Here is a 20,900-nt window from a genome sequence, read left to right as displayed (position 1 = left end):
TAATCTGCTACCATGCTCCATGCTCTGTTTCTGTCAAATACTTTGGCCTTGAGTCAAAAGTAAAAACTCGCTAATGCTTGATCAATTATAATAATCATGAAAATATGCTTTTGTGGTACTTTTTCATTATCAATAATGTATAGCCTATAAAATGTCAGATAACATAACATTTGTCCAAATGTGTGACGTTTGAAATTAATAATAATAGTTTCTCTGATTGCCAATGAATTGCAACCAGAGGAGTTTATCGACAAATCCGACCATTCGTTTTATTTTTTTTCCGACCATTTATTGACAAAATTGCTACCGATTCTTGCAAAGGAAAACGCTTCATCCGCTGTCAACCACGTTTTTCCAGTCATCTTGAAATTTAACCCGACTCGGTCGTGGTCGACGTCAGAAATTAATGAAAACAAAGGAAAACCCTTCTTTACCCATGAGCCACAAAGAAGGAATGTTGTTCTCTGTGCACGAGCATAGACGAACATAGAAAAAATATCGTTGGGTGAACGAACGGGTGAGACACGCCTCATACGCATGCCTCGTTCGTCGACACCTCAAGGTAGAGCAGTGTGTGACAATCCTTAAAAACATTATATTTTATGAGCATTCAGCAATTTAGATGCGTCTCTCGGGAATCTATTTGAACGGAAATGTGATCTCATTGTATCAAAATTTAAAAATTTCAATTCAGTAATAATACAAGTTCGTCAAATTCTGGAACTATTTATTGTTATCACTACTTTAGAATAGCATAGTCAGTTGTATCAATGCGCGTGTATCTACCTTGCATTTTAGCTAGGGCAGCAAGGCAATGCATCTCCAAGTCAGATCCACATCTATCTATCTATATTTTGTTGTGATCGGTCAAGCAACCATAATGTTGGAATGGTTCATAAAACACATTTTTCACCCAGAAAGAGTTATTTAAATATCATCAAATGGATCAGACAAAACTGTCGCCATCAAGACTTTTTGTTTCGACGGTCATTGATAGCAAGAAGGATGATTTTGATGAGGTAATATTGAGTTGAAATTTTGGTCTTGTAAACAGGGAGCAGCCATAGGCCTAGTAGGCTGCTAATAAGATTTCCAATGTGGTCACATGTAGCGCCTTTGTTTTGTACAACAAAGGTATAACAAACATGAATTTTTATTGGTTTTTCCATAAATGAAAAAAGTATTGAATTGAAAACTAGTATAAAAAAATCCTTACCTAATGAATCTATACTTATTCTAAAGTTTGTTAATTTTAACGTAATCAATTTTCATATTGTCATCTAACCTATATTTTAGGTTAGGAATGCTCTTTCGTTTATACTGTATTATTTTAAATTTACCAATGTATCACTTTCTTTTTTAACATGAAAGCTTCAACATAAATATCATTTTTAGCTGTTTTAAAGCTTGAATAATTTTTATTCAGTATTTTATTAGGTTAGAGCTAAGTGTAAACAAACACTACTTCTCTATTAATGAACATAACTAGTAGCTCTGTGAACAGTAGGTCTCACGCAGTATTTTCATCCACAAGTACCTGATTGAAACTATAGACCTTATGGAAATACAGCAATAGACTGGCTTCTCCACACATCTGTGTAATCACATGTCAGCTGATTTATGATAAATAATTCTATAGTCTGATTTACACTCTAATATTTGGCGTATGAAGGAGGCTTCTTTTTCCTTTTATATTATCCTTGAATTGCAAAATTTCCAAAAACCTTGTACATACATCGACGCGCTATTAAAAAAGGAACATACCTGTCAAATTTCATAAAAATATATTAGGTACCGCGTTTCGCCGTAAATGCGCAATATATAAACATTAAGAGAAATGCCAAACCGTCGACTTAAATATTAGACCTCACTTCGCTCGGTCAGTTATTCTTGATTCTGTCCCTTGTAGACCTTTGATAAATCAACGAAATCATCTGCTGTTAGTTTTTGAAAACAAGAGTCTTGATTAACAAAAGTCTCATGCTTTTCAAATTAAAATAGTAATAAGATATGCCTTTCAATTGCCAAATGACTCAAACAATTCGAAATAAGTATAAAAAAATAAATATACTCAAACATTAACTTCTACTACAATACTATAATCTGAAATACTGTTGTATAATTTGTACTGACCTTTTTTCTAAATAACATTATCTAGCTTATAATGGATGAATCTCTGTTGGATTAGAATGGTCTGTTACTTACTTGTTACTTTTTTGTCTTTTCCATAGTCTGTGACTAGGAAATCGTCATATATATTTCTCCTTTTAGTAAGAGTTTGTGAGTCGGCATGTTGAATCCATGCTTGTCGCCCCTGAATGTGGGGACGACCTGTGCAAGGACAAAACTTTTAAACTACTCCTCTCAAATGTGACTAACATAGTTAGGTACGGTACACGTTATAATGTAGCCTAAGTGGAGAAAGATAAGGGAACAACGTTGCCGATCCTCTGTCTTGTCAATGCCTTCTATGGAGGGGTAACTGATACCGGTTTATTAATGTAATATTAACTGTTCATTCTCGTTTAAAATAATTATATTTTATCATGCAAGAAATCATACTCTTCCTTGATCATTTTCATAATTAAGATGAAATATTTTAAATTACCATTTCTACATTGTTGAAAGACGATCTGGCAACATAGAAAAGCGAGAAAGAGATAGTGCTATCTGTTGTGTTGAATGAAAGACTAGGATAGCAATAAAATTGCTAAAAACACTGCCATTATAATGTGGATCTTTTAATAGCACTACGCTATGTTATCAACTAACTGAATAGTTAACATTTCAAAAAAGGAAATGTTATAATGCCACACTCTGTATATTTTATTGTTTCTACTGTTGCGTAATTGTATAGGCTTTTGTAAATTACCTTAATACAATAAATTGTAGCACTCTTGAATGTAGGTCTGAGATACACAGGCATTTCACTAAACAAGCATGTCATCTGAATGTTCTTTTTGTCAGGCTACATAAAACTTTAAGGCCATTATAGAATATTGTCAATTAAGGCATTCAATAAGCTGCCTGTTAGTGTGAGAAATATTAAGCCCGTTTCAAAACACAAGTTTAAAAGCTGCTAACAGAGAACCCATTATATAATGTAGAAGAATTTCTAAATTTGCTTGTGGATGTGATTAATACTTATTTTGAGTGATGATTATGTGTTTGTATATGAATTGATTAATAGAATTTTCAGTTAGTTTTATAGCTAGGATTTTATTCTTCGACACCTAATGTACATTGAAATGTGTTTATTGGTGAATTAACATATTCTATTATATTCACTATTATGTTGGTTGACGGTAAGGCTCAACTCACACTACCTCGACTCGAATCGTACGTTCCAGTCAAGGATTCTCCAGTATCTCGATCTTACGAATTTTTCGCTCATTGTCACTAATTCTCTTTAAATATACTTAGGTCTACTGCCCGGTTGCAGAGTCGACAAATAACGTCGCCCATAGTTAACAGCGCAGACTCAACTATTTAACAGGCCAATTTCGTTGCAGAGACGTTCTGTTAGCTATTGCTCTGCCGATAGGTAACAGCGCGCCAACAAACAGGTTTTTCCGTTGCAGAGACGAAAAACCTAAAGGCAGATGACGTCATCTGAGGCTACCAATAACTAAAAGTGCTCTTTATTCAAATGCCCAAAATCGTGCTTATAAATCCATTATACATTCGCGCCAAGAGTATTTTAAGGATATGTTGACTTGTTTGCATGTTTTAAAAGACAGACAAAAATGTTCATACTATAATAGTTGATTACTTTATAGTAACGTTAACTATTTGAAACTGTAGATAAAGTGTAAATAAACTGAATATAATATCATTGACTATTCGAGTAGCTTGAAAGAAGATGTAATACAATTTTTAATGAATTGTATAATATAATACATTTGAATATTCAATTATTATTAATTTTAATAATAAGCACCGTATTCAGAGTCTTTAGAAATATATCTTGTGAACTGACTGCTTTGCTTCCAAGATATTATATCAAAATGCCAGAAGGCGATGAAATAATTCTGGTCAAATTTCTATTTAATAAATATTATACAATAATAAATACACCAGTCACTTATTTTACTTCTACCTCTAATTTTATTTTACTTAATTCATTCATTTAGCTATCAAAAACTTAACTAACTGAAAATAATTACAAATTAGTCTGCAGTTTAAGATCTTGATTTGTAACCTCCAATCATAAACAACACAATAAGCAGACAGCAGTGTTGTGATAAACAAGCGCCATGTTGTGACGTCATCCGACTAGAGGTTTGGAAGAACTGTTCACAGTGATTCTCTCCCCGTTGCCAATACATTAGTTGGATAGAAGCATATCACGCAAAAAGTGGTATGAGCAGCAGTGTGACTTATGTGTGAGCCTTATCAGAGCCATAGCTAACAGGGGTCTGGCAAACGACTCATTTATTGGCAAGTTGTTAACTAATGGCTCTGTTAACTATGGGTGACTTTATGTAGCGACTCTGCAACCGGGCATACCATTGTTTGAATAAAAAGATTCCATTTTAAATTATTAGTTTAAGATTTAGAAACAGTTAAGTCTCTACTCCTACTGGCGAACAAGTGTTTCACTTATGCCTTCAGTAGTTCTTCACCTCCAGCCGTATTTTTCAGACAGTTGATATAGATATTTAGAATAATAATTATTGTTTTTTCTGATTGTCACATCTTTGTACTGTTTTCTGTGTTTTGGTGAAATAAATTGAATTGAATTGAAAATTGAATTGAATTTCAGTTCCATGCTACTCAATTTTCTAACCATACTTTATTAAAAATATAAGATCTAATTCGTCACTAATTTGCATGCAACAAATGTCATACAGTAAAAATTATTATGACAATATATTGTCTTATCTAAAATGATAAAACATCATTTTCATCAAACATATCCGCACTTTCATTAAAAATGCATGGTACTATGCAACTCAAGTCGAGGCTCGACCAACATGTCGAGTCGACGCTCGACTCAGTCTCACAGTCGTGAGGTCGCGGAGACTAGAGTCGACTGGTCTGAGTGTCACCATTTGAGAACACATGCTGCGTTGAGAAGAGACTAGAGTCGCAGTCTCTTCTCGACTTGAGTCGCGTAAGTGTGAGTTGAGCCTAAAAGATGGATTGATTGTATTTGCAGAAGTACGAGCGGGGCTATCAGCACTTGCAGACCTTGACGCAAGGCCTGTCGGAGAAAGAGGCACACGATGCCCTCAACAGTGCCGTCTGCAAGGATAAGCTGCATGAAGAACTGGTCACCATGGGTCTCATAACCGTCATTCTCACCGAACCTCACAATGCGCCCAGTGTGAGTATACCCCAACAAATATTCACTTACTAGTAGTACTGTGAACAGTAGACCTCGCGCACAGTAAGTTACATTGACCTGTTGTTATGTTTTCTCAAAAATTAAAAATTAATAATTTATAAATTCAAAATGTCTAGAAAAAATCCTAAATAAACATAGAGCCTTTTGTTCTATCGTATCGTGACGTGTCGTCCCGGAATGTGTGTGTGAGACCTGTTATCAGGTCTGGCTGCAACTGTCTACAACGTTGATGGAAAGATAAAGTTTCAAGATGTTCGATGTTTTTGAACGGGTAGTATTATAGTCAACTGTCTACTAACGTTGATGGAAAGATACATTTTCAAGATGTTCGATGTTTTTGAACGGGTAGTATTATAGTCCACTAGACAGCTGATTTATGATGAATAATTCTATAGTCTGATTTTTACTCTAATATTAGCATATGAAGGAGGCTCCTTTATCCTTTTATATTATCCTTGAAATGTAAAATTTCCAAAAACGTTGTATGTACGTCGACGCGCAATTTAAAAAGGAACATACCTGTCAAATTTCATGAAAATCTATTACCGCGTTTCGCCGTAAATGCGCAACATAAAAACATATAAACATTCAAACATTTAAACATTCAAACATTTAAACATCAAGAGAAATGCCAAACCGTCGACTTGAATCTTAGACCTCATTTCGCTCGGTTAACTAGCATGTATGTTATGTCCCTATTTCTTTTATTTTTGGACAAATAGTCCTTCTTGACGATTTCCTATACTCTGTCAAGAGTCACCAGGAAGAAAATTTAATGAAATCGAGAGAGGAGAGGCCCTATTTCAAGAGAAGTAGCCTTGTCTGGTAAACGGTTCTCTCATTGAAGGGAAATCTGGCTACGGGGTTTAGGGTACAGAAGGCGGAGCGGAGCGTGGCTTGGTACACACAGGAGTGTCAAGCGTCAAGGGCCTACAAAATGGCGTTGTCTAAGTTTGCAAGGACATCACTTTGTGAGAATAATTTACTTGGAGTATTGGATATTAGCTAAGCCTGCTAGGTCAGAGTGGGATAATGAAATTAACTTAGATAGTCAACTATTTGGTGAATATCAACATCAATTTCTTAGAAATATGAATTCAATGGATTAGAGTAGCCTTACTTTTGATTTCAAAGTGCAATAGATAAATTTTCTTTTTTGAATAATCAAATAATACACATTACAGGGGAATTTGGGCATACATTAAATTAATATACTAGTGTACTAGATGGTGGGAAAATGTAGTAGAACAAGTGCATTATTATGTACAAGAGTAGACCAGACTGGCACTCGCACTTTGACGCTCCGCTCGTAGACGCTCCAAAAAAACAAACGAGCTTGTTCCAAAGTTTGACGCCACGCTCCGCTCCGCTCTGCGAATAGACGCTTCCAGTGTGTTGCAGCTCATTACTTAACATGATATTGTTCATGTAAACGGAGGGGGTGTTTCTTCTCTTCTATAATATTTGCTAAAGTTTACTGCTATCACATCATCTACCGGTATTTGAATCCTTGATTGGTTGGGAGCTTACAATGGATTCGTTCATTCAAATGCACAGATTATCATCATTATTCGATTTTCACCTATTCTAGCAACTATAGTAACTACGAGCCAGGAACTTCATTGAAAATACTTTTAAAAATTAACCTCAGGTTTATTGAACTCATCAACAAATCAATAGAAATCATGTCAAATTTTAAAACAGAGTTACTCAGTAACTGATTTAGGAAAAGAAGGAATATTCAAATTCAATCTATACATTCTGGGAACCTGCTAACTTGCTGCAACTGAATTCGGGCCTCGGTCATTCTATGTACTAAATTTCGAGCTGAATAAAAACAAACAGTTTGGCACTCACCATTTCAACAATTTCAAACTTTGTTTTTGAGAACGCTTAATCCAAAACTCAATATACTAACTCACACGCACAAATAATTTCCTGATTCTACTCCTACTAACTCTATAAAATTTGGTTTCCTATGCAACTAGATAAAAATTACTGATAACTGAAACTTAAACAATTTGTCCCTCTGAATGGGAAATGGGCCAGTTCAGAGGACCGAGGCTCGCACACCGTTATGTGTTTTCGCAGTTACGTCTCAATTCGAACTGAGGCTCTTTCACTGAAAATTATTCCCCCTTCACGAGCGTTGAGCATAACTTCCAGTGGAAAAGCCAAAGCTGCAAAAAGGTCAATGGTCGTACAATTCCCAAATACAGTAGCTTTTTCGACAATAAATTGAAACTGCATTTGAAAAATGTACGAAAATTGCTTTAATTTCGACAACTAAGCAACAAGTTAGCAAATTCAAACAAGACAGAGTCAATTCTCAGACTAGGGTTCGCAGGGTTCAACATACAGTAAAAATCAAAGTTTATTCCAGTTCAAAAACCTGAAAAATAATATAAGATACACAAAAACAACTACAATATCACACAATTACATTAACGACGCTCCCCAACGCCACGCTCCGCTCCGCTTTCAGTGTGTTTTTACCCTTACAGTGATTCACCCAGAACAGAACTTTGTGCAAGTCTGGGACAACACTGTACTATCGTTCTGGCAGAAATTTGGGGCATCATGGCTTGTGCCAATATAGGCATTGCCAAACGCTATTGCTTCAAGCACATAGTAATCTTGTCAGGCAGCCCTCAAGGCTCTTGACTCCAATGGAATTTTCAAAATTGGTGTGGGAGTGTCACAAAACACTTGGCAGGCATGCAACACGCAACTCTGTGCATCTTGGTTGGGTACCTGGCCATGTAGGCGTAGCAGATAACGAGCGTGCAGATGAGCTTGCTAAGCGTGGTTCCAGTATGCCATTCTTTGGTCCAGAACAAAAGAACTGCCTTCCACACAATAAGTAAATGGTCCAGGGACTTACATCACCAGCAAGGGCAAGTTCACCCTGGTCAAGCACTTGGAAAAAGGCTGCTGGCAGACGCAAGCTCTTACTTCACCAGCTGGCTGGTGAGTTTGGGTAGAGGTCAGGTCAAGCAGTTGATTGCCCTGATAACTGGACACGGCCACTTCAGGAAACATGTCCACACAATAAATTGGACTTGAAATGAAAGTTAGATGTGTAGGCTTTGTAATCAGTCTGAGGAGACTGCCAAGCATATCATACCGGATTGCGAGAGACTAGGGGCAAGGAGAAGGGCTCTGTTTGGCTGCAAGCAACCAGGTGAGGAATGGGATGTTAGTATAGGGAAAAACTCCTGGATCTTCTAAAGGACTCATGTATTGGTTTGCCCAACCAATGTACTTGGGACACACAATAAGCTCCGGTTGACGTGTGAGGATCTTTTAACCGTTGGATCTCTGAATCCGTCCCTTCAAAACATAACATACTAGCATGTAACTATAACTAAAGCTTTGAACTGGGGAAAATTAGTATTGTAAAATGCAATCTCCGTATGGCCTGGAAACACAAAAAATATAATAATTATTCATTATTTTGTTCACAAAAATGCGTGTCCAGCCTAATAGATGAATTTCAAGAGTTGGAAATCACCGAACAAAATTTTACAAGCTGAGTACTGGGCAAATGAGTAGAAGGTTTATAAATAATAATAATTTCTCTGGATGTTGGACGACACATCCAGAGGAGTTTATTCATAAATTCAGGAACATTACATATTATTTTTTCATACATTTTCAATAATATAACAATATTCACGGTTTACAAAATGATACCTCACTATATAATATATGTGTCGAGGTTATCATCAAATTAATACAAATTTATGCTACAACAGATATTACAAAAAATCTAAAACTATATCTATTACCCTAAGCATCACCTACTACAATGATAATAAACCGAGTTACTATTTTCTACCTATAAATTACCTTATTTAAAAAGAATACTACTTAAATCTAAATCCTACTTACTATTAGTTCCTCACTACTTTGTATCCCAATACTGAATAACCAACAAAGAAGACAATTGTAATTCGTTGCCAACCCGGTTAAAGAAAGTGCAGTATAAATTGAGGAATGAATGGGTGACAGGAGCTACATCCACCAGCATAATACAAGGCGCAGAAATTAAATTTGTACTGAACAGCATAGGATGAATTTCTATGAGCTGAATCCCAAATTTATTGGGAACAAATCTTCAACGCCTTGCCAGAAAATATAAGGGATTCTCAGTCACTAGAGTCATTTTTCAATTTCAATTTCATTTATTGCCAATAAGAATATTCAAAACATATTACAAAATCTTTATAATATGACATATCAATAAAAATATAAATAAATAAGCATAATTACTCATATATATATACTTGAATAAAATTAAAATTAGGACTATAGTGAGGTCCACGTTATAATGGCAGAGTACGATTGACAATACTGTTGCTGTCCTTTTCTATCATACAACAAAACAGATAGTGCTATCTCTCTCTAGCTTTGCAATGTTGACAGTTTGCCAGAATATTTTATTTTTACTTTTGACAGTGACTGTACAAACAATTCTCAGCCGCCATTTTTTTCTTCATTCTATCAAAACACTTGTACACAGGTCGTATAATTCATTTAAAATGTATTTTTGGAACAATGAATTAATTTTTAGACATTACTCTATGAGAAACACAAATTAAAATACCTGAAATGACATTTTAAAAGTTGATAACTTACTATCCTAGACTTCATCTATGCTTCAGTTAGCCTACACGTATAGGTTAGACCTACTCGTACCGGTATAAATAATATTGTAAAGGTTATTTCAGAATTATTACCATTGAAATTCCTTAATTTCAAATAGAATTTTTATAAGAAATTAGAATAGCTACCAAATAACTTAATTTCTATTGTTTTGAAATTCAGATTGGTGTAGCACAGCTTTTTAAATTAGCCGCCATTTCAGATTTGTATGAAAATAAAAATCTGATCTCAGTTATGGAAGCAAATTTTTGAATCAAATTATGGAAAAATATTTTTTCTTGATTAATTTGACATTAAATTGATTATTTAATCAAGGAAATGATAATTATTATTAGATCAAATTTAATGGGATGAATTGAGTAACAGCTGTGTACACTCAGTGGCAAAATGGAGTGACTTGGCAACGTTTTTCTCCTATCTTTCTTCACTGCTATTATAACGTGGGTCACCTCAATATAGGGTGAAGGAATAGTTGTTGGAGAGGTGCCGTTATAGTCATAAGTTAACAGCCTTTTTGAAGGCTGAATAATCCTTAACTGATGTTTTCCCCTTATCCTTATTATGAATATAATTTATATCTGTAATTATTATGTGAATTCTATTTATGACTTATTGTCAATGCTATTCTAAATGGCCTATGACATGTGTAATAAAATGAAATTAAATAATTATCATTAAATGAAAATCCAAATTAATAATGCTGTAAATCACCCCGAAGACTTTTGCTCCTTCAAATATTTGATAAAAGGGTAAACAGCTAGATGGAAAATTCGATGAGCGCTACTACTTTAAACAGTTTTGAAGCAGTTGGGCAAAAGGTGTATAATAAGTTACCGCTACACCTCCAACAAACACCCCTAAAACTGTTCAAATTAAAGGTGCACGATTAGCTGGCAAAACAATCCTTTTTATAAATTAAGTGAATTTTACGAGATCAGAATCAGCATACCTTAATTCTTATTTGTTAGCACGTATGAACTAGCTGCATAATTTTGTAATATTGTCTTTGTTATTTGTAATATTTGGAAATGTAATCTAAATAGCAATGTAATCGTAACATTGTGTACGTTCTGTGTACAGTAAATTGTTCCAGTTCCAATCGTAAATTGTACCATTACGTGACTAGTGCAAAATGTTCCCATGGAACGCCATTTCAAAATCGTTGCTTCAAGCTTTTGGCGCGCACTTATAAAGTTGATTTACACCAAAATGTGTCGTTTACTAGCTGCGTGAATGAAGAAGGCTGTTTTACAAACTTACAGTCTAGAAAAGTGTGCATTTCTTTCATTCCATTACTGAAGTTATACTCCCAAATTTTCTATAGAGAAAAATTCATTCAACGAATGGTTATCAAACATAATTTTGTTGGTTATGTATCCTATGGCTATGCTATGGTAAATTAGCTATCAGCGCATGCGCAGAGAAGCAAGCAGACTTCAAAATTTAATCGACCAATGAGAGCTCGGATATTTGGAGCTGGAACAATATTTAGCACGCTTCGACTGTGGGGCAGGAACTTGGAACTGGAACTGGTTTCTGGTACAGAATCTGTCAAAATTCTTCCCATGGTACGCGGAACTTTTTACCTGGTAAATTTGAATTGGACAATTTACCACATTCTATGTACACAGAATTAATGTGTGACTGTCTATTTCATTTTCTATTTGTGTGAATTTGTCTTGTGATTTTTTGGCTGGCTGACAATAAAATTGTATTTATTGATTTATTCAAAAATCAATTGTCAGTAGCAGAAGTCTTCGGATATTGAAAATTTATCAAATCTAACTTTGATAACATTTTGCAAAGTTTATGCTTTTACATGACTATTGTCAATGTTTACTATTGTTTAGCCTGTGACAAATAATAAAATGAATTGAATGCGTATTGTTTGTATCACATTGTGTATTGACCTGTATGACGATTGTCAGTGTTATAACCAATGACATGTATTATGACAGAGCTACCGTGACCTGACGCTTGTGACACGTGACGGTCACACCCTGGCACTGGCCAGCCTATCACAGTTGGTGCTGGAGCGGTGGCCGCGCCTGAGTGGCACGGCGCATGTGCAGATGCTGTGGCTGTTGCGCCAACTGGTGCGCAACTGGGTGCAGGGCACCGACACACTCGCCTGGAACCTGATGCGTTTGGCGGCCGGCGGTGACGTCTCTCCCGCCAATCTGTCGCTCGTCGAAGGCCTGCTCGATCTCTACAACGATAATCGGTCAGCCTCAACTAAAATATTGAGTTTTTTCTCTCCACCTACTGTCTACAGTACTTACTTTCTTTACTCCCTGGAACAAAATAGTAAAGTGTCACTTTCTCCCCTCTGTACTAAAAAACAGAAAAACTCCTTAGGGATTAAAGTAATCCCATTTAAATAACATGGGAAGCATCTCTTTTTCAAATAACTTGGGCTACATTGAAAATAGGTTGGAAGATCGAAGCTCAGATGTGGAAGCATAAGATAAGATAAGATAAGATAATCTTTTTATTCAACACAGTACACTTTATAATATACAGTTGAATAACGTCAGGTCTTAATTAGTAACAATAATAAATACACAATAAAAAGCACACATGGAAGACTAGAGTAGGCCTACCTACAAACTATGCTACCTTCTATCACTAAAATCCTTCACACTGTAGTAGGCTTGTGAAACCAGCAATTTATACACTTTACTCTTAAAAATTTTTATATCAGACAAGGACTGCAGCTCGGTAGGTAAGTCGTTAAACAATTTATCTCCAATATAAGAGGGCATTTTCTCGTACAGATGCAGTCGGTGTTGTCTCAAAGACAGTTTATTCCTCCCTCTGGTGTTATAAGTGTGGATATCAGCAATTGTATTCAGATCAGATAAGTGCTTGTGAGTGAAAATTAACAGTTTGAATATATAAATTGATGGTAGCGTAAGTATATTCAAGTCAACAAAAGCCTGTTTACAAGAATCATTGGACTTCAGCCCTGCCAAGTAGCGGATTGCTCTTTTTTGTAGTCTAAATATTTTTAAAAAGTGTAACTCCGCAGTGCTTCCCCACAACTCTATGCCATAAGCCACATGTGAATAGAACAGTGAAAAATATACCATTCTTGAAACTGACATTGGAACAAGTCTCACAATGTTTCTGATAACAAATAAGCCTTTACTGACCTTGTCGATAATAAAATTTACATGCTCATCCCATGCAAGTTTTGAATCAAACTTTAAACCAAGTAATTTTACATACTCTGTATTGCTAATAACATCGTCCCCTATGTACAACCGAGGTTCAAAAGCGTTATGTCTTCGGCTGAAGTCAATGATACTACTCTTCTTTGAGTTAACTGTGAGGGAAAGTGAGTTGAAAAATTGAACGACTCTATTGCATATCAAGTTACAATAATATAATATGCGGTCAACTCGAAAAGTGTTTCCACCCATATGCTGTCATGCTCGAAAGAGCTTGCATATGTGTAATGTTACTTACTTTATGTATGTAATATTGTAATAAATAATAGTGTTGTCTGTCCTTTAGCCAACTGAATTCAATACCTCAACCTGAAATTTGATGAAGCGGTACCCTTCCAACGGGGATAGAGGCGCATGATTCTCAACTTATCTAAGCGATAGCTTATCAGCGCGATCTCTGAGTCAAACGGCTCCCCAGTTTTGAGTTACCAGGTGATTACGTAGAGTCTCTTTATGGATTCTGGGAGCCTTTGTGATTATGGCATCGACTGCTTCCAACTGCATGTCCCTGGGGAGGTCTAAGCTTCTGTCAAAGCATGGAGCATTGACAGTATTCCTCAATACTTTGTTCTGGAATTTCTAAATGGTGTTTATTTTTTTTTTTAATTTTCTCCTTGGAGACTGTTTAAAGAGTATAGGAAATCGCCAAGGACTATTTGTCAAAAAAATAAAGGAATACATATAAACATATATTATATACATCACATTCCACAATGTACATTGCAATTTAATCCTCCCAAAAGCCTCATTCTCCATCCATAAATTCTTGAATACTGTAGTAAACCCCGTTTGCTAAATATTTTCTCAATAGCTTTTTGAAAATATCCTTATTCTCATTTTCTCTCAAAGCTGACGGCAGTTTACTCATAAATTTCATACCCATATAAGAAGGCTTATTTTCATGCTGAGCTGTCCTGTGGTATTGTGCAGAAAATTTACTCTTATTTTCTAGTGTCATAATTATGTATGTCACAGTTTCTTATAATTTTTTTATTTCTTATATACATGATCACTTCGAAAATGTACAGTGCAGGCACAGTTAGTAGTCCTAGATCTTTAAAATACTCTCTGCAGGACTCTAATGGCTTAAGACCTTTTATCGCTCTCACAGCTCTCTTTTGCATTCTAAAGATTCTATCTAAATTTTTGAGACTGGAGCCCCCCCAAACCAATATTGCATACCGAATATGTGACATTATGAGGGCATGATATACTGTACATGTTAAGATAGTGTTCCCAGTACTTAATCTTGAAATGTGCCTGAGTGCAAACACTCCAGATGATATTTTACAGCACAAATGATCAATTTAGTTATCCCAAGATAAGTTCTGGTCCAGCAAGACACCTAGAAATTTCACAGACAGAGGTTGTTCAACATTCACTCTATTTATTTGAACGTTTATCTCTTCAAAATCTCTATAATTATTTCTATGTTGAACTGCAAGAACTGCGTTTTAGTTTCGTACACTTTGAGGTTATGTTGACTGAGGAATTGGGCTATGGCATGTACATTGACAAAAGTATCTAATTCTAATTCTTCTGCATCCTTTGCACTACAAATGTAGTATGTGTCGTCAGCATACATCAAAACCTTACCACTTGTTATTATTTGTGGTAAATTGTTAACATATAAAATGAATAATAATGGTTCGAGGATCGAACCCTGTGGTACACCTGTTTCTATTCTAAGATTATTTGATTTGTATTTAATTTTTTGCCCATTTTCCTCTCTAGTCATCTCCACACACTGACTTCTACCCACAAGATAGGATTTGAACCACTCAAGCTCCACATCAGTAACTCCCACATATTCCAACTTTTTCAACAAGATAGTGTGGTCCACACAATCGAATGCTTTGCTCATATCGAGAAAAACTCCCACTGCCCTTTCACCATTATCCATTCTATCTATTACATTCTCCACAAGAGACGCAATGGCTGACCTGGTTGATTCATCCTACTGTTGATTTATGCTACTTTTCCTTGCACAGCCCCACAGCTGGATGTCATACAACCACACAGGCCGAAGAATCTGTCTACACAATAGTAATTAATTGTAGGTTTGTATTTCTCCCCAATAACCAGTACATTTTTGTGGATTTAAATTCTTTCTTTTTCTTAACGTGTCTTTTCCATCACAGTTTTGAATCAAGTGTCAGTCCCAGATATTTTGTGCCGGCTAAATTTTAATCTTGATTAATTCCACGAGAACCAATCAGAGAAGCCGTCTTTTTTAAAAAGCCTTCTCTGATTGGTTCTCGAGAAATAAATCACGGTTAAAATTTAACGGGTTTTTGTGCAACCGGGCCTTAGCTTCATTCGCAAATGGAACTTCTATGTTGTTTATGCTTATTGGTATGTACACATACTGCCTATTTGTGAAGACAACATATGTGGACTTGCTCTCATTCACACTGTGAAAAAGTCCATCAAACTGTAGAAACATCTCTCTTGTAGCCAATTGCTCAGAAGTCTCTTGAATGTTCTGCTATTTGAAGTATCGAGAAGAGTCTTTATGCCATATCCTATTATATTAAGCGAGCAATTTCTGTGTCTGTTTATATTTTTCTGGCTATTTTTATAGCTGGTTATTTATGTTCAACGGATCTCGAAAACGGCTCTAACGATTTTCACGGAAATTTGGAACATACTAGGTTTATGATATAAAGATTCGATTGCACTAGGTCTCATCCTTGGGAAAACTCGCTGAGCAACATCAAAAGGATAATTCATCCTTGGCTGAAACAGCTGAGACTATCGTCTTCTGTGGATGGTAAAAAGGGAGCGACTGATTCTGTGGAAAATCAAAATATCACATCCCCGAAATTCATAAGCTGACGTATAGACAGCTGTAAAATATAAACACGATCATTTTAAGCTGGGTTTACACCAAAGTTATTAACAAGATGTTAATAACTTAATCCTTATAGCTTCTATTAGATTGAACGGAACTTGACAAACACATATGTTCATCATGTGTATGATAAGTTATGTTCAATCTAATCAGATAGATATAATAAATAAGCCATTAAAGATATAGAGAGATGGATCAGAAGTAACAATATTTTTCGCCTCATGTACAGTTAGAATCTACTTTGTAAAAAAAACTTTTTTCTTTGATATTATTTTCACTAAGTTACATTTTTTCAGATATTACTACAATTATTATAATTATTTAACTTATTTATTTACTATTACAACCATTTAAATAAAATGTTTAATCATCTTTTATGTTTATGTTAAATTGAATGACATCTTTTGGTACTGCTCGTTGCTAGCACACAAACTTAGGTTTTGCAGGCAACGCCAATTAAATTTTAAGTTTAAATTTTATTTTTATTCTGTATAAGTATGAAGTATTTGTTTTATTTATTATTGTTATCTTTATAATTGGCAAATAATTTTTTCTTATAGAATCTATAAGGATTGAGTTAACATTTTGTTAATAACTTTGGTGTAAACGCAGCTATAGAGAATTGTGTTCTGTTTATTTATTTATTTATTCGTTGATATAATTACAAATCATGAATATGTTCATATTATATGAATATGATCGGGATAGAACAACAGGCATAGCCCAAAACTATTCTGTTCCCAAATTTTGATAAATAATGAAATGACCGAAAAAATAGGTTATGTTCTTACTGAGGAAATTTAAAGTTCAAAGTTCTGTCCAAGAATATATATTAGCTAGAAATTTTGAATTTAGAATGATTAAAATACCAAATTATAGTCAAATTTTGCACTTAATATCACCGCACTTTGAATAAATTAAGTAATTTCAGAAAATTTTGAAGCCAAAAATATACACACAACTTTCAACTAGGCACAGCTGTTACAAACTTTATCCGATATTTGTAATTTTAACTATTTTATTGATCTGTATGTAATCACTTTGATTGCAAAATGAATGAATGATTTTATCAATTAGTATGTAATTGTATGGCAGGCCGTGGCTGGAGAAACACCCACTGCTACTGGCGTCAGTGGTGTACACATTCCTGCGCCTGACCGAAGACCACCACCCGGGCACGTCGTCTGCGCCTGGCCTGACCGCCCTGCGGCACAAGGAGGTGCCTTCACAGTCGGCCTGCTGCGTGACAAGTTCGCCGACTGCCTGCTCATTGGTCGCGACCTTGTGCGACTGCTGCAGAATGTCGCGCGCATTCCCGAGTACGAGCGTCTCTGGCACGACATGCTACACAATCCCAAGTCGTTGGCGCCCAATTTCACTGGTTTGTTCAAGTTTTATCAATTTATATCCTAATATCGGGGGACCGAGCTTCGCTCTTGAGTGTAAAAGCATAGAAAATTATTTTCACAGTTATATGAGGAGGCACAATAGGCTTATGCCCAAAACAGTGCCTTTTAAAATTTATACTACACTCAAAATCAAAATCTAGGTTAAGCTACTATCACTCATCAAAATATAAATTTGATTGCACTAGGTCTCATCCCTGGGAAAACTCGCTGAACGACATTAAAAGGATAATTCATCCTTGGAGAAACAGCTGAGAATTTCGTCGTCTGTCGATAATGGAAGTGAGTGAGCGAGTGCGTGTGTGGGATTAAGACAGCTGTTGCTGTAATGTGCCTCAGCTGTTGAACTATTGTATTCAATCAGCTGATCTCACGAGAAACATTATCCAGCAAGAAATTAATCGACATGATCAACATATGATCGTTGAAAAAAAATTATCAATCGCTATAAAATACTCTATGCTGTTGTACTCCAGAGCGAAGCATGGTCCCCCCCATAATTAAGAGCTCAACAGCTGAATCTCATCAAACAGATTTATTCCATTGCTGATTTGACGCCTAGTGTTAAGGTGCATTTTCGTTTGTGCATAAACTTCCGCAGTCGACGACGACAAGCATCGTTGACATTCATATTGTACAAATTTCAAGTGTGCTACAACAGCTGATCAAATAACTTTTCATTATTTGTGTTTATTATTCAAGAATCATAACATTCAAATTAATAATATCAACATTTTGCCATTTGAAAGTATAAAAAAGTTTATACTCAACTCCCACATTAAAACATAATCTTTCAAGTTATTTAGACGAATTGAAATCTACCCAATCTGAGATCCTCATCCTTTCTTGGTCGACGACGGCATTCACGCACAAACGAAACCCCAGCTTTAGGCTTGCCACTAACGGTACGACATACATGCTAAACATTGTGTACATGCATGATTTTCATGCACACACCCATTCACATCATGCATGTTTTTTGTCATTAGCGAGCGGCTTCTAACTTGGAATAAACAACCAACAACAATAAATAAACTACTGGAATATTACAAATTATAATGATACAAAAATAATTATAAGTTATATAAAAATAACCTCTAATAAAGCAGTGAAGAAAAAAAATACAAAAATCCAACAAATTTCTGCTTGAAGCCCTAAACAGGTATGACGACATAAATGTGTACACACATTTTTATCATGCATGTCCTATCGTAAGTGGCCAGCCTTATGCGTCATAGTCAAACAACATATGAATAAATGAATTTATTTCCTTCTCAAATTACAAATTACAAAAGTAGAAATTGAATAGTATCTTGGAAATTATACTGATCACGTATCCAGTTGTGTGATCAGATAATCAAAGTATAATTAACAAGGTAAATACATTATCAACTCACACAATAAATAATAAAAATAAAAATAAACTTGTATGAAAAAAATAAAAATAAAAGCTGTGAGTCTAGTCTAGGTGATTAAGATTGCTAAAACAATACTGAAACTACTGCCTGTAGCGCATGATATAAAAAAACAAATAAATTGAAACAGCCCAGAAAACCAAAAACTGGAATAAATGAAATGCATTTAAATGTAATAATTAATGTAATTAATTAATGTATTAACTTTGCTGGCTGTGCCAAATCATTCATGTTTTGTAACTATTATGTAAAAATTTGGCGAAATAAACATTCTTATTCTTATTCTTATTCTTATTATTAATTAATATAATACCGTACATGCCTTAGTGGAATAGTGATTCAATTGAATAATAATATTTTTATGAGAATGGTGCCGTTGAACAATGCTAGCTCAACCTGCACCATTATCTAACAACATTTCTAACCATCCAAACATCGTTCACTGTAAATAACCAGCTCTTTGCTCTCTCACAAAAGATAATATAGGAATCACACCTTCTCAATTCAATTGGCAATTTATTGTAAATATAAGGTCCTAAGTACATAAACGCAACAATATCCATATCCATATCTCTCCTGTACTGAAGTCACTTCTCTGTATAGATGTCTATTAAATTACGAACAAATTATTGGATTACCAATGAGAGGACATTTCATTAGATTGATTTATACAATGATTGCTGATTTGACGCCTAGTGAGATCTTACTCGCCAATTAGCCGTGGACGTCCCACATGCTCGTTTCGTCCAACACAAGTCTTTTTGAATAGTAAAAGATTTGCTCTAAAATGGATAAATTGATTTTATGTCAAAAAATTTATTGTAATTTTGTTGCAGGTATTCTACAACTGTTGCAGAGTCGAACGTCGAGGCGGTTTCTGCAGTCTCGCCTGACGCCGGACATGGAGCGAAAGCTTGTCTTTCTGACGTCATCTGTGCGCTTTGGCAATCACAAACGCTACCAGGACTGGTTCCAGAGACAGGTAGGCCGTTCTGCTTCAATTAGATCTGCTTCAATTTTGATTTGGAAAGCGAAAAGGGACCAGTTATCGGAAGAGTAAAATGTTCAGGGCAGACAATAATAGAGACTAGGGTCAAAAATATCGATTTTAAGTTTTTAATCGATTATCATGCTGTAACATCTCCTTTATTGATCAGAATCGATTGAAAAGTCGACTTTTTCGTCGATTATATGAACACATGTAAAGCTGCGTACACATATACGCTCTTCCAACCCGCACCGAGCACGCTCCTCCCTCGTACCGCCCTCGTACCGCCCTCGTTCCTCCATCGAACCACAGTCGCGCCGCCCACGCACTCATCATGTACGTTACGGAAGATGTTAGATCTTCTCGCGTTCCCCGGTCGAACCACTGTTGCTCCCCGGTCGATCATCAATCGCTCTGCTGGAGTGACGTTCGGTTGCGGAGCAGAGCGAAAGTCTGTACGCACCTTTATGTTGCAGAAAAGGGAACATTGCCCTGTTTTTATGTTTGAATAGGCCTAACTCAGTCATTTTTCATGATATCAATTTGATTTTTTTTAAATTGTTCTTTATAGTCTCCTTTATTGAGGAGGAATGATATCTCAAATTTGATTTTTCAAGACACCTTGTCCCTATTTGCTTTCCACATCACAACTGTTTTATTGATCGAACGTAGTGAGGTCTATGTTTCAACTCGGATTTTCTTTTGTCTGTCTATGTAACACGATTACGGCCAAACGCGTTGATAGAATTCGATTATGAGATTTGGCAGGAATATTCCTTTTTCAACTGCGCGTCGATTTATTCACAAGGTTTTTTTTGAAATTTTGCATTTAAAGGATAATATGAAAATAAAAGGAATTCCTCCATACTCTGATATCACTATAATCCTATTATATTAAGCGAGCAATTTCTGTATTTGTATATCTGGTTATTTTCATATCTAGTTATTTATGTTTAACAGATCTCGAAAACGGCTGTAACGATTTT

The 20,900-nt window shown here is 35.4% G+C and overlaps 1 protein-coding gene across 1 annotated transcript in view; it reads left to right on the top strand.

Moving 5' to 3' along the window:
- Positions 1 to 587: 587 nt before the first annotated feature.
- LOC111046970 (integrator complex subunit 3) overlaps positions 588 to 20,900 on the top strand; it is an 86,372-nt gene continuing 66,059 nt past the window's right edge. The window contains exons 1-3 of the mRNA XM_039435235.1: positions 588 to 1,019; positions 5,162 to 5,329; positions 11,977 to 12,242. Coding sequence (XP_039291169.1) covers positions 942 to 1,019; positions 5,162 to 5,329; positions 11,977 to 12,242 — 512 coding nt within the window. The 5' untranslated portion in view covers positions 588 to 941. The remainder of the gene's footprint in view (positions 1,020 to 5,161; positions 5,330 to 11,976; positions 12,243 to 20,900) is intronic.

The sequence above is a fragment of the Nilaparvata lugens genome, chromosome 9 (genome assembly GCF_014356525.2).
Source record: "Nilaparvata lugens isolate BPH chromosome 9, ASM1435652v1, whole genome shotgun sequence".
In the NCBI taxonomy this organism is placed as follows: Eukaryota; Metazoa; Arthropoda; class Insecta; order Hemiptera; family Delphacidae; genus Nilaparvata; species Nilaparvata lugens.
The sequence above is the reverse complement of the archived record's forward strand: the minus strand, read 5'-3'. Positions and strand labels throughout refer to the sequence as shown.